The sequence below is a fragment of the Taurulus bubalis genome (assembly GCF_910589615.1).
Source record: "Taurulus bubalis genome assembly, chromosome: 14".
In the NCBI taxonomy this organism is placed as follows: domain Eukaryota; kingdom Metazoa; phylum Chordata; class Actinopteri; order Perciformes; family Cottidae; genus Taurulus; species Taurulus bubalis.
The window spans coordinates 515,001-527,500 of NC_136602.1; the positions used below are offsets into that span (position 1 = coordinate 515,001).

Below are 12,500 nucleotides of genomic sequence, written 5' to 3' on the forward strand. Positions count from 1 at the left end.
CCCCCTAAACCCTAGTTACCGGTTCTGCTATCGGTCCTTTATTCGCTCAGTACAGCCTGGATCCTTTTCTTAATTTAGTGTCTTTTCTCACAAAATAATCAAAAAGAACCGATAAGAGTACTAGTATACATAAAATACTAACAGTACACATGCATACTTCAGGTGCGGCGGCTGCAGGATGCGGCGCTGCAGCAGGAGCTCGTCTGGACGCAGGAGAAGCAGCTGCTGGACAGACGGCTCAGCTGCTACGAGGAGGAGGTTAGTGACATCATCCAGATCCTGTAGGCCTTCAGGTCCTGGTCGACTCCTTAAGGTCCTGGTCGACTCCTTAAGGTCCTGGTCGACTCCTTTTTAGGTCCTGGTCGACTCCTTTTTAGGTCCTGGTCGACTCCTTAAGGTCCTGGTCGACTCCTTTTTAGATCCTGGTCGATTCCTTTTTAGATCCTGGTCGATTCCTTTAGATTCTGGTCTACTCCTTTTTAGATCCTGGTTGATTCCTTCAGGTCCTGGTCGACTCCTTTAGATTCTGGTCTCTAGACCCTGATTGACTCCTCTAGACCCTGGTCTCCTCCTCTAGACCCTGGTCTCTAGACCCTGGTCTCCTCCTCTAGACCCTGGTCTCTAGACCCTGGTTGACTCCTCTAGACCCTGGTCTCTAGACCCTGGTTGACTCCTCTAGACCCTGGTTGACTCCTCTAGACCCTGGTTGACTCCTCTAAACCCTGGTTGACTCCTCTAGACCCTGGTCTCTAGACCCTGGTCTCTAGACCCTGGTTGACTCCTCTAGACCCGGGTCTCTAGACCCTGGTCTCCTCCTCTAGACCCTGGTCTCTAGACCCTGGTTGACTCCTCTAGACCCTGATTGACTCCTCTAGACCCTGGTTGACTCCTCTAGACCCTGGTTGACTCCTCTAAACCCTGGTTGACTCCTCTAGACCCGGGTCTCTAGACCCTGGTTGACTCCTCTAGACCCTGGTTGACTCCTCTAGACCCTGGTTGACTCCTCTAGACCCTGGTTGACTCCTCTAAACCCTGGTTGACTCCTCTAGACCCGGGTCTCTAGACCCTGGTCTCCTCCTCTAGACCCTGGTCTCTAGACCCTGGTTGACTCCTCTAGACCCTGGTTGACTCCTCTAGACCCTGGTTGACTCCTCTAGACCCTGGTTGACTCCTCTAGACCCTGGTTGACTCCTCTAGACCCTGGTTGACTCCTCTAAACCCTGGTTGACTCCTCTAGACCCGGGTCTCTAGACCCTGGTCTCCTCCTCTAGACCCTGGTCTCTAGACCCTGGTTGACTCCTCTAGACCCTGGTTGACTCCTCTAGACCCTGATTGACTCCTCTAGACCCTGGTTGACTCCTCTAGACCCTGGTTGACTCCTCTAGACCCTGATTGACTCCTCTAGACCCTGGTTGACTCCTCTAAACCCTGGTTGACTCCTCTAGACCCGGGTCTCTAGACCCTGGTCTCCTCCTCTAGACCCTGATTGACTCCTCTAGACCCTGGTTGACTCCTCTAGACCCGGGTCTCTAGACCCTGGTCTCCTCCTCTAGACCCTGGTTGACTCCTCTAGACCCTGGTTGACTCCTCTAGACCCTGGTCTCTAGACCCTGGTTGACCCTGTGATGGAAGATGTTCTCAGCCAACCGGGAAAGGAGGAATGAAGTCTCGGAATCAAAGTTGTCTTTGTCGGTTTATTTCTTGAAGTCTGAGGATCAAACCACCGACCCCCTCCCTTCACTCACGTTGACCTTTGACCTCCTGCAGGTGGAGACGCTGCAGCGGTCGCTGCTCTCGGTGGAGTCGGAGGCCGAGCTGCTTCGCTCTCGGCTGCACGCCGCCGGCCGGGAGGAGGGCCACGCCCACCAGGAAGTAGACCACGGCCACCAGGAAGTGACGGAGAAGGTCTCCACATTTCATGCTTCTAACAGAACTTCACTTAACGATACAACAAATATAATAATTTAATCTGATTCAATAACCTCTTTCTATTAATAATAATAATATGATCAATATTAATGATTGATCTGTCACAGAATCTTTAGCTGCCGTTTTTTTTTCACATCTTTTATATATTCTACAACATTTTCCAAAAGTCTCAAATATTTTCATCTCGTATAAAAAAATAATAATTACGTTTTCCAGATTGGGGACATTTTAAATATTTTTCAACATTTAAACTTTTCTTTAGCTTTCGTCGAAATGTTTTTCAGATATTTTCCCACAATTCTGTCACATATTTATCTTTTGTATATTTTTCATATTTAAAAGCATTTGTCATATATATATATATATATATATATATATATATATATATATATATATATATATATATATATATATATATATATATATATATATATATATATATATATTATATTTTCTTTTACATTTGACAGATTTTTTTGCTCATATTAAAAAGTTGTGAAGGAGGTCGTAAACATGGCGTGTTAGCTCGTCATCATGACATCATAATATCGGTGATGTCATAGCGTGAGGCGTCATGTGACTCCTCCCTCTTCTGGTCAGGTGGAGGAGCTGGAGAGGGAGAACCAGGAGCTCCGTCAGGCCTCCGCCACCCTGCAGGAGGAGACCCATGAACTAAGAGTCCAGAACCAGGAGCTCCAACACCAGGTACCGGGTCTACCGATACGCTGTCCTCGTCTAACTGACCCCAGATAAGCTGACTCTCTGATGTCTGTCAGCTGGCGGCGCTGCAGGTCCGGAGTCTGGAGGTCCAGAAGCTGAAGACCGAACTGAGCGAGCTGCAGACGGCGCGGACGCAGGACCAAGACCAGGTCTGGACCCCGGCCGGCAGAAAGACCCGATCCCGAACCCCGAGATGGGAGTTTTACATGTGAACTTCCTGTGTGCAGGCGCAGCTGGTTCAGGTGCAGCACCTGAGGGAGCTGCAGCAGCGGGCCGGAGACGACCGCAGGGAGCACCTGCAGGCCCGGCTGCAGGAGGAGCAGAGGAGGAGGCAACAGCTGGAGGAGCAGCTGAGGCTTCAGGCCCAGCAGAGCAGCTCCCACATCAGCATGGAGCAGGTAGTGCCAGAGGTCAAAGGTCAGCCAGTACTCGTGTTCACTGAGCTGAGCCTGAACGCATCAGGAGCAATAACGGTGCGTTACTCCTCTAAAAACACTTTGATCTGTCTCTGTGCTGCGTTCAGGGTCAGTGTGAGAAGGTGGTGTCCTCGCTGCACCAGAGGGTGGAGGGTCTAGAAACCAGCCTGAAGGGCGTCCGTCTGGTCCTGCAGGAGAAAGTCCAGCAGCTCAAAGACCAGGTGAGTCTCGGCTCCCCGTCAGCTGATTCCTGGCCCTCAGTCATGTGACGTGTTGTCGTCTCGTCCGCAGCTGAAGAAGAACACGAAGTGCAGCGCTCTGCTGAAGGAGCTGCACGAGGAGAACGCCCAGCTGATGAAGGCCCTGCAGGTCACGGAGCAGCGGCAGAAACAAGCAGAGAAGAAGAACTTCCTGTTGGAGGACCGAGTCAGAGCTCTGAACCAACTGCTGCGGGAGATCGTCCCCGCGGCGCTCGCCTCGTAGACGCAGACGCCTCGCAGACGCCTCGTAGACGCAGACGCCTTTGCAGACGCTTTTGCAGACGCCTCGTAGACGCAGACGCCTCGTAGATGCAGACGCCTCGCAGACGCCTCTGCAGACGCAGACGCCTTTGCAGACGCCTTTGCAGACGCCTTTGCAGACGCCTCGCAGACGCCTTTGCAGACGCCTCGCAGACGCCTTTGCAGACGCAGACGCCTTTGCAGATGCAGACGCCTTTGCAGACGCCACAGACGCCTTTGCAGACGCAGACGCCACAGACGCTGGTCTCAGACCAGTTTCACTGAAGCAGCTTCAGGTTTAAAGAGACATGTTGGATGTTTGTGAACTAATTGATGCTTTTTAAACAGGAAATCAACACGTTTATTATCTGACATTTTCATTCAAATAAGGATTAATCAATAACTGCAGCTCCACAACATAATCAATAACCCTATTTTTTTTCTAATTATGAACCTATAGTTTTTACTTTCAATGAATTCTGCAGATTATTTTCAGTCAGTTTAGTGGACAAAATGGTGAGAATGTTTCAATATATTATATTTATTATAACGCTCAATAAACTGGAGGGAGAAAATACTTTTATAATGTGTTCATAATGTGGTGATTTAATGACGCGGTCAGACTATGAATGTATCCGTGAGGACGTCAGCGTGACTCACAGGTATGAGTGGAGGTGTGTTTGTGGGCGGGGCATCAGCAGCCTCACCTCCAGGCAAACGTCTCTCCTGAAGCTGCTTCACAGGAACTCAACTGTTTAGATGAAGGAAAACCAGACTGACCACACACACACACACACACACACACACTTCAGCCATGAGTATTATGTTCTGGTGTGTTTTATATTTTTTTATTGTTTTTACGGTCAAAGTGAGCTTTAGTGTCTGCAGGAGATCACAAGATCACTTCTGGATTCTGTTTGTCTGTAGTTTTCTCCTCAGAGTGAGACCTCCTGCTCGTCCACCCAGCTTTGATTCTCTTTCCTTTTCAGGTGCAACAAACCAGATCCACCTGTCTGACCTGTAACATGACACCTCCATGACATGACCTGTAACATGACACCTCCATGACATGACACCTCCATGACATGACCTGTAACATGACACCTCCATGACATGACCTGTAACATGACACCTCCATGACATGACACCTCCATGACATGACCTGTAACATGACACCTCCATGACATGACCTGTAACATGACACCTCCATGACATGACCTGTAACATGACCTGTAACATGACACCTCCATGACATGACCTGTAACATGACACCTCCATGACATGACCTGTAACATGACACCTCCATGACATGACCTGTAACATGACACCTCCATGACATGACCTGTAACATTAAATGTCTCACTGGTGTAACTAGTTTGACTAATAAACATGTTTTATTGATAAACAGCTGCAGATTTTATTTATCTATTGATATCTGATGGTACTTTTGATTATTCTCAGTAGCGGTACATATACTGTACTCAGAAGTACATATAGTACTTACTGTACAACAGAGGTATATTTGTTTGGCAGCTTTAGTTCTTTAAAGTTTATGATTATTAAAATATAATCTACATGATTTATAAATATATATAAAGTCATTAAAATGATTTCAACTGAACATTGTGTCAATATATGATACTACAGAATGAGTACTTTTGATTGCTTATCACAGTATTTATACACAGCAGTACTTCAGGTAACGGACTGGAGACGAAACATTTAGAAAAATACACGTTTTATTTCCAAACTGTTCAACTGGGTCATCTGGGCTTTTGGCTCTTGGATGGTTGGACGTCGTGGGCCAATAGGAACGCTCCGTCAGGACACCCCGTGGGCCAATAGGAACGCTCCGTCAGGACACCCCGTGGGCCAATAGGAACGCTCCGTCAGGACACCCCGTGGGCCAATAGGAACGCTCCGTCAGGACACCCCGTGGGCCAATAGGAACGCTCCGTCAGGACACCCCGTGGGCCAATAGGAACGCTCCGTCAGGACACCCCGTGGGCCAATAGGAACGCTCCGTCAGGACACCCCGTGGGCCAATAGGAACGCTCCGTCAGGACACCACGTGCTCCAGGACGCCCTGACGAATCAGCTGCTCACATTTCCAGCGCGGCAGGAAGTGCTGCGGACAGACGGACCGTTACCTACAGTATTAAGTCATTCATGTTGGAGGTTCAGATGAACCTAAATCATTAGAAGTACGTGTACTAGTACTGCGTGTACATGTACCAGCAGAGTACCAGCAGAGAACAAACACAAACCTGGCTGTTCTTCTTCAGCAGGATCACCGTTCCGTCGTCGATCTCGAACTCTCCGTGGTCCTTTAAACACCTCACCTGCAAAACAGCGGCTGTCAGGTACTTGTGTACACAGTACATACTGTAAGCATAAGTACACATTTATAGAAGAGCAGGAAGCATTGGAGAGAATATTCAGCTTTGTTTGCTTTCTTTAAATTATATTTAAATATGAAATCAACATCGAGTGAGAAACCAGATTATTGTGTTTATAAATTAAATAGTAAAAATAGTAAATTTTATAATTTTATTTAAAATAAAGGATATTAATAACTTCTGTTAATTACGATGATGAAGTCGAGACAAACATTTTAAACAGAATTATTAACGTTTAAATAAACCATTTAAAAACTCTTGAATACATAAAAAGACTAACGAGAGCGTGGACTACATTTCCCAGCATGCACGGGGCCTCACCTGGATGTAAAGGCTCTTGGGAGGCTTCATGTCCTGCGTGAGGTCCAGACCCTCGCCGCCCCCCAGAGACCGCATGAAGGAGGCCAGAGACTTCTTGTACTGGCCGAACCACTGCACCTGTGCATCAACAACAGGAAGTGATGTCACTGCACCTGTGCATCAACAACAGGAAGTGATGTCACTGCACCGGTGCATCAACAACAGGAAGTGATGTCACTGCACCTGTGCATCAACAACAGGAAGTGATGTCACTGCACCTGTGCATCAACAACAGGAAGTGATGTCACTGCACCGGTGCATCAACAACAGGAAGTGATGTCACTGCACCTGTGCATCAACAACAGGAAGTGATGTCACTGCACCTGTGCATCAACAACAGGAAGTGATGTCACTGCACCTGTGCATCAACAACAGGAAGTGATGTCACTGCACCTGTGCATCAACAACAGGAAGTGATGTCACTGCACCTGTGCATCAACAACAGGAAGTGATGTCACACTCACCTCCTCCGCACACATGTGGAAGCGCACGTTAGCCGGCAGAACGCTGCCGTACTCCCAGCGCAGAGCGCGCATCCGCAGCAGCCGGTCGTAGCTGTCAGGACCACAAGGTCACACGGTGCACAGGTGAGTCACAGGTGAGTTGTGTGTGTGTCTCTCACAGGTGAGTTGTGCGTGTGTGTGTCTCTCACATGTGAGTGTGTGTGTGTGTCTCTCTCTCACATGTGAGTTGTGCGTGTGTGTGTGTGTCTCTCTCTCACAGGTGAGTTGTGTGTGTGTGTCTCTCTCACATGTGAGTTGTGTGTGTGTGTGTGTGTGTCTCTCACATGTGAGTTGTGTGTGTGTGTGTGTGTGTGTGTCTCTCACAGGTGAGTTGTGCGTGTGTGTGTGTGTGTGTCTCTCACAGGTGAGTTGTGCGTGTGTGTGTCTCTCACAGGTGAGTTGTGTGTGTGTGTGTGTGTGTGTGTGTCTCTCACAGGTGAGTTGTGTGTGTGTGTGTGTCTCTCACAGGTGAGTTGTGTGTGTGTGTGTGTCTCTCACAGGTGAGTTGTGCGTGTGTGTGTCTCTCACATGTGAGTTGTGCGTGTGTGTGTGTCTCTCTCTCACATGTGAGTTGTGTGTGTGTGTGTGTGTGTGTCTCTCACATGTGAGTTGTGCGCGTGTGTGTGTGTGTCTCTCTCTCTCTCACAGGTGAGTTGTGTGTGTGTGTGTGTCTCTCACATGTGAGTTGTGCGTGTGTGTGTCTCTCACATGTGAGTTGTGCGTGTGTGTGTGTCTCTCTCTCACAGGTGAGTTGTGTGTGTGTGTCTCTCTCTCACATGTGAGTTGTGTGTGTGTGTGTGTGTGTGTCTCTCTCTCACATGTGAGTTGTGTGTGTGTGTGTCTCTCTCTCACATGTGAGTTGTGTGTGTGTGTGTGTCTCTCTCTCACATGTGAGTTGTGTGTGTGTGTGTGTCTCTCTCTCACAGGTGAGTTGTGTGTGTGTGTGTGTGTCTCTCACATGTGAGTTGTGCGTGTGTGTGTGTCTCTCTCACATGTGAGTTGTGCGTGTGTGTGTGTCTCTCTCTCACATGTGAGTTGTGCGTGTGTGTGTGTGTCTCTCTCTCACAGGTGAGTTGTGTGTGTGTGTCTCTCTCACATGTGAGTTGTGTGTGTGTGTGTGTGTGTCTCTCACATGTGAGTTGTGTGTGTGTGTGTGTGTGTGTGTCTCTCACAGGTGAGTTGTGCGTGTGTGTGTGTGTGTGTGTCTCTCACAGGTGAGTTGTGCGTGTGTGTGTCTCTCACAGGTGAGTTGTGTGTGTGTGTGTGTGTGTGTGTGTCTCTCACAGGTGAGTTGTGTGTGTGTGTGTGTCTCTCACAGGTGAGTTGTGTGTGTGTGTGTGTCTCTCACAGGTGAGTTGTGCGTGTGTGTGTCTCTCACATGTGAGTTGTGCGTGTGTGTGTGTCTCTCTCTCACATGTGAGTTGTGTGTGTGTGTGTGTGTGTGTCTCTCACATGTGAGTTGTGCGCGTGTGTGTGTGTGTCTCTCTCTCTCTCACAGGTGAGTTGTGTGTGTGTGTGTGTCTCTCACATGTGAGTTGTGCGTGTGTGTGTCTCTCACATGTGAGTTGTGCGTGTGTGTGTGTCTCTCTCTCACAGGTGAGTTGTGTGTGTGTGTCTCTCTCTCACATGTGAGTTGTGTGTGTGTGTGTGTGTGTGTCTCTCTCTCACATGTGAGTTGTGTGTGTGTGTGTCTCTCTCTCACATGTGAGTTGTGTGTGTGTGTGTGTCTCTCTCTCACATGTGAGTTGTGTGTGTGTGTGTGTCTCTCTCTCACAGGTGAGTTGTGTGTGTGTGTGTGTGTCTCTCACATGTGAGTTGTGCGTGTGTGTGTGTCTCTCTCACATGTGAGTTGTGCGTGTGTGTGTGTGTCTCTCTCACATGTGAGTTGTGTGTGTGTGTCTCTCTCTCACATGTGAGTTGTGTGTGTGTGTCTCTCTCTCACATGTGAGTTGTGTGTGTGTGTGTCTCTCTCTCACAGGTGAGTTGTGTGTGTGTGTCTCTCTCTCACAGGTGAGTTGTGTGTGTGTGTCTCTCTCTCACAGGTGAGTTGTGTGTGTGTGTGTCTCTCTCTCTCACATGTGAGTTGTGTGTGTGTGTCTCTCTCACATGTGAGTTGTGTGTGTGTCTCTCTCACATGTGAGTTGTGTGTGTGTCTCTCTCACAGGTGAGTTGTGTGTGTGTGTGTGTGTGTGTCTCTCTCACCGGTGAGTTGTGCGTGTCTCTCTCACCGGTGAGTTGTGCGTGTCTCTCTCACAGGTGAGTTGTGCGTGTCTCTCTCACAGGTGAGTTGTGCGTGTCTCTCTCACAGGTGAGTTGTGTGTGTGTGTGTGTGTGTGTGTGTGTGTGTGTGTGTTTCTCTCACAGGTGAGTTGTGTGTGTGCGTCTCTCTCACAGGTGAGTTGTGTGTGTGTGTGTCTCTCACAGGTGAGTTGTGTGTGTGTGTGTGTCTCTCACAGGTGAGTTGTGTGTGTGCGTGTCTCTCACAGGTGAGTTGTGTGTGTGCGTCTCTCTCACAGGTGAGTTGTGTGTGTGCGTCTCTCTCACAGGTGAGTTGTGCGTGTGTGTGTCTCTCTCACAGGTGAGTTGTGCGTGTGTGTGTCTCTCTCACAGGTGAGTTGTGTGTGTGTTTCTCTCACAGGTGAGTTGTGTGTGTGTGTGTGTGTGTGTGTGTGTGTGTGTCTCTCACAGGTGAGTTGTGTGTGTGCGTCTCTCTCACAGGTGAGTTGTGCGTGTGTGTGTGTCTCTCTCACAGGTGAGTTGTGCGTGTGTGTGTCTCTCTCACAGGTGAGTTGTGCGTGTGTGTGTGTCTCACAGGTGAGTTGTGTGTGTGTGTGTCTCTCACAGGTGAGTTGTGTGTGTCTCTCACAGGTGAGTTGTGTGTGTGTGTGTGTGTCTCTCACAGGTGAGTTGTGTGTGTGTGTGTGTCTCTCACAGGTGAGTTGTGTGTGTGTCTCTCACAGGTGAGTTGTGTGTGTGTGTGTCTCTCACAGGTGAGTTGTGTGTGTGTGTCTCTCACAGGTGAGTTGTGTGTCTCTCACAGGTGAGTTGTGTGTGTGTGTCTCTCACAGGTGAGTTGTGTGTGTGTGTGTCTCTCACAGGTGAGTTGTGTGTGTGTGTGTGTCTCTCACAGGTGAGTTGTGTGTGTGTCTCTCACAGGTGAGTTGTGTGTGTGTGTCTCTCACAGGTGAGTTGTGTGTCTCTCACAGGTGAGTTGTGTGTCTCTCACAGGTGAGTTGTGTGTCTCTCACAGGTGAGTTGTGTGTGTGTGTCTCTCACAGGTAGGCGGTGAGGCAGCGTTGGTTCCTCAACAAGCAGCAGTGACGTAGTTTGATGGAGGGAATGAGTTCAGCTCGACCTTCAGCCTTCGCCTCGTTACTGCAACAGATCAATCAATATCACATGTATTGATCACTTATCAATATCACATGTATTGATCACTTATCAATATCACATGTATTGATCACTTATCAATATCACATGTATTGATCACTTATCAATATCACATGTATTGATCACTTATCAATATCACATGTATTGATCACTTATCAATATCACATGTATTGATCACTTATCAATATCACATGTATTGATCACTTATCAATATCACATGTATTGATCACTTAACATCAATCAACACTGTGACCAATGTAAACACAAACAACATCAACAATGAAAGCACAAACCCACAAACAACGTAAACAAGTACACAACATAAACAAGTACACAACGTAAACAAGTACACAACATACACAACATAAACAAGTACACAACATAAACAAGTACACAACGTAAACAAGTACACAACGTAAACAAGTACACAACGTACACAACGTAAACAAGTACACAACGTAAACAAGTACACAACGTAAACAAGTACACAACATAAACAAGTACACAACGTACACAACATAAACAAGTACACAACGTAAACAAGTACACAACGTACACAACATAAACAAGTACACAACATAAACAAGTACACAACGTACACAACGCAAACAAGTACACAACGTAAACAAGTACACAACGTAAACAAGTACACAACGTAAACAAGTACACAACATAAACAAGTACACAACGTACACAACATAAACAAGTACACAACGTAAACAAGTACACAGCAGGAGACTCACACGTCCGTCTGGTTCTGCTCATAAAGAGCCTCCATCTCCTGCAGAACCTGCCGCAGCCCGTCTTCCTGAGGACAGATAGATGTATGTATGTATGTATGTATGTATATATATATATATATATATATATATATATATATATATATATATATATGTATACACATGTATGTATAGCAGAGGTCCCCCTGAACAGCACTGCAGTGGAATTTCAATATACAATCTAAGGATCAGTTTCTATAGCTGTTTGAATATTGTGAAATTATGAATATGATTATGAAATTTAAGCTGACTTTGAATGCAATTTTCTCCTAAACTGTACAGTAATATTTTGAGGCCATGTACATGGGCATAGCAGAGGTCACCCTGAACAAGCCTGCAGTGGAATATTTATGTACAAGTCTATGGATCTGTTTTTATAGCTGTTTGAATATTGTGACATTGAGCTGGCCCCCGTACCGTAACACCTTGAATAGAGGTGCATTTAGAATTGCAACTGCGGCTCACTCGGCGAATGTGGGCTCACTTGACCGCAGTATGTATATATATATATATATATATATATATATATATATATATATATATATATATATATATATATATATATATATACCGGACGGGTCACTCACGTTAAAAGCGGGCAGCTGTCCGTCGGTCATCCGGTGCAGCTCCCGGATTAACTCCACCGCTTTCTCGCAGAACATCCCGGTTCCGTTAAACCTGGTTCCGTTAAACCTGGTTCCGTTAAACCCGGTTCCGTTAAACCTGGTTCCGTTAAACCGGCAGAACGTTTGATATTCGCTGAACCAGATAAACTAACAGACTCTCGCTGGTTTTCGCGGTAAAAATCGTAGCGTTATGATGACGCGTTATGATGACGCGTTGTGATGACGCGTTGTGATGACGCGTCGCTCCGGCTGCCGCGTTGGGACAAACTTCAAACTTCCGCGAAGCGAACCGGTTTAAATCACCGCTTAACGTCCCGGTAACGATGCTGTGAAGCCGCTGATCCACCGGACGGACCGGTAAGAACCGGCTTTTCTTCACGAGTTACGGGTTGAAGCACAAATAAGCCGTTCATCGCGGTATCGATCCCGCAGCCTGACTTCCGGTAAACAGGCAGTCCGAGTTCTGCTGTCGCTTCCTGTTATGTAGATTAGCTTCGATGCTACGTTCGTTAGCTAGAATGCTGCGTTCAAGTGAAAGAAAAGGGAATCTGAAAAGGTAAATATATGTTTCTGAGTTTAACACCTACAGTAACTAACTAGTCAGATCTAGTCAGACCCTAACTCCTACCTCCTAATCCCTAACACCTACCTCCTAACCTCTACCCCCTACCTCCTAACCTCTACCTCCTGCCCCTACCTCCTAACACCTACCCCCTACCTCCTAACCTCTACCTCCTGCCCCTACCACCTAACACCTACCTCCTAACACCTACCCCCTACCTCCTAACACCTACCTCATAACACCTACCCCCTACCTCCTAACACCTACCTCCTAACACCTAACCCCTACCTCCTAACACCTAACCCCTACCTCCTAC

The 12,500-nt window shown here is 47.4% G+C and overlaps 4 protein-coding genes across 4 annotated transcripts in view; 2 read left to right on the forward strand and 2 right to left on the reverse strand.

Moving 5' to 3' along the window:
* ninl (ninein-like) overlaps positions 1–4,904 on the forward strand; it is a gene marked incomplete at its 5' end in the record, with an annotated part of 21,827 nt that extends 16,923 nt beyond the window's left edge. Inside the window, 7 exon segments of the mRNA XM_079229981.1 lie at positions 163–258; positions 1,768–1,905; positions 2,530–2,634; positions 2,706–2,798; positions 2,877–3,047; positions 3,173–3,286; positions 3,357–4,904. Coding sequence (XP_079086107.1) covers positions 163–258; positions 1,768–1,905; positions 2,530–2,634; positions 2,706–2,798; positions 2,877–3,047; positions 3,173–3,286; positions 3,357–3,548 — 909 coding nt within the window. The 3' untranslated portion in view covers positions 3,549–4,904.
* Positions 1–12,500, reverse strand: part of LOC306746939 (uncharacterized protein) — a 387,486-nt gene that overhangs the window by 59,131 nt on the left and 315,855 nt on the right. The gene's annotated exons all lie outside the window — the stretch shown is intronic.
* Positions 5,332–11,717, reverse strand: gins1 (GINS complex subunit 1 (Psf1 homolog)). Its single transcript, XM_079229950.1, has 7 exons — positions 11,584–11,717; positions 10,961–11,025; positions 10,104–10,202; positions 6,789–6,879; positions 6,286–6,402; positions 5,833–5,907; positions 5,332–5,693 (listed from the first exon to the last, which is right to left on the reverse strand). Exons 1-7 carry the CDS (start codon positions 11,656–11,658, stop codon positions 5,625–5,627), a joined length of 591 nt encoding a protein of 196 aa, XP_079086076.1. The 5' UTR covers positions 11,659–11,717; the 3' UTR covers positions 5,332–5,624.
* Positions 11,926–12,500, forward strand: part of LOC306746951 (lysophosphatidylserine lipase ABHD12-like) — a 9,512-nt gene continuing 8,937 nt past the window's right edge. Inside the window, exon 1 of the mRNA XM_079229940.1 lies at positions 11,926–11,979. The gene's annotated coding sequence lies outside the window, so the exon portion shown is untranslated. The remainder of the gene's footprint in view (positions 11,980–12,500) is intronic.

Bases quoted from the DNA above. Each gene is read 5' to 3' on its own strand.
- gins1 (XM_079229950.1), bottom strand. From the start codon at position 11,658: ATGTTCTGCGAGAAAGCGGTGGAGTTAATCCGGGAGCTGCACCGGATG. The intron at 11,026-11,583 runs GTGAGTGACCCG...ATCTGTCCTCAG, and splicing joins GACAGCTGCCCGCTTTTAAC to GAAGACGGGCTGCGGCAGGT. The intron at 5,908-6,285 runs GTGAGGCCCCGT...GCTGTTTTGCAG, and splicing joins CCAAGAGCCTTTACATCCAG to GTGAGGTGTTTAAAGGACCA.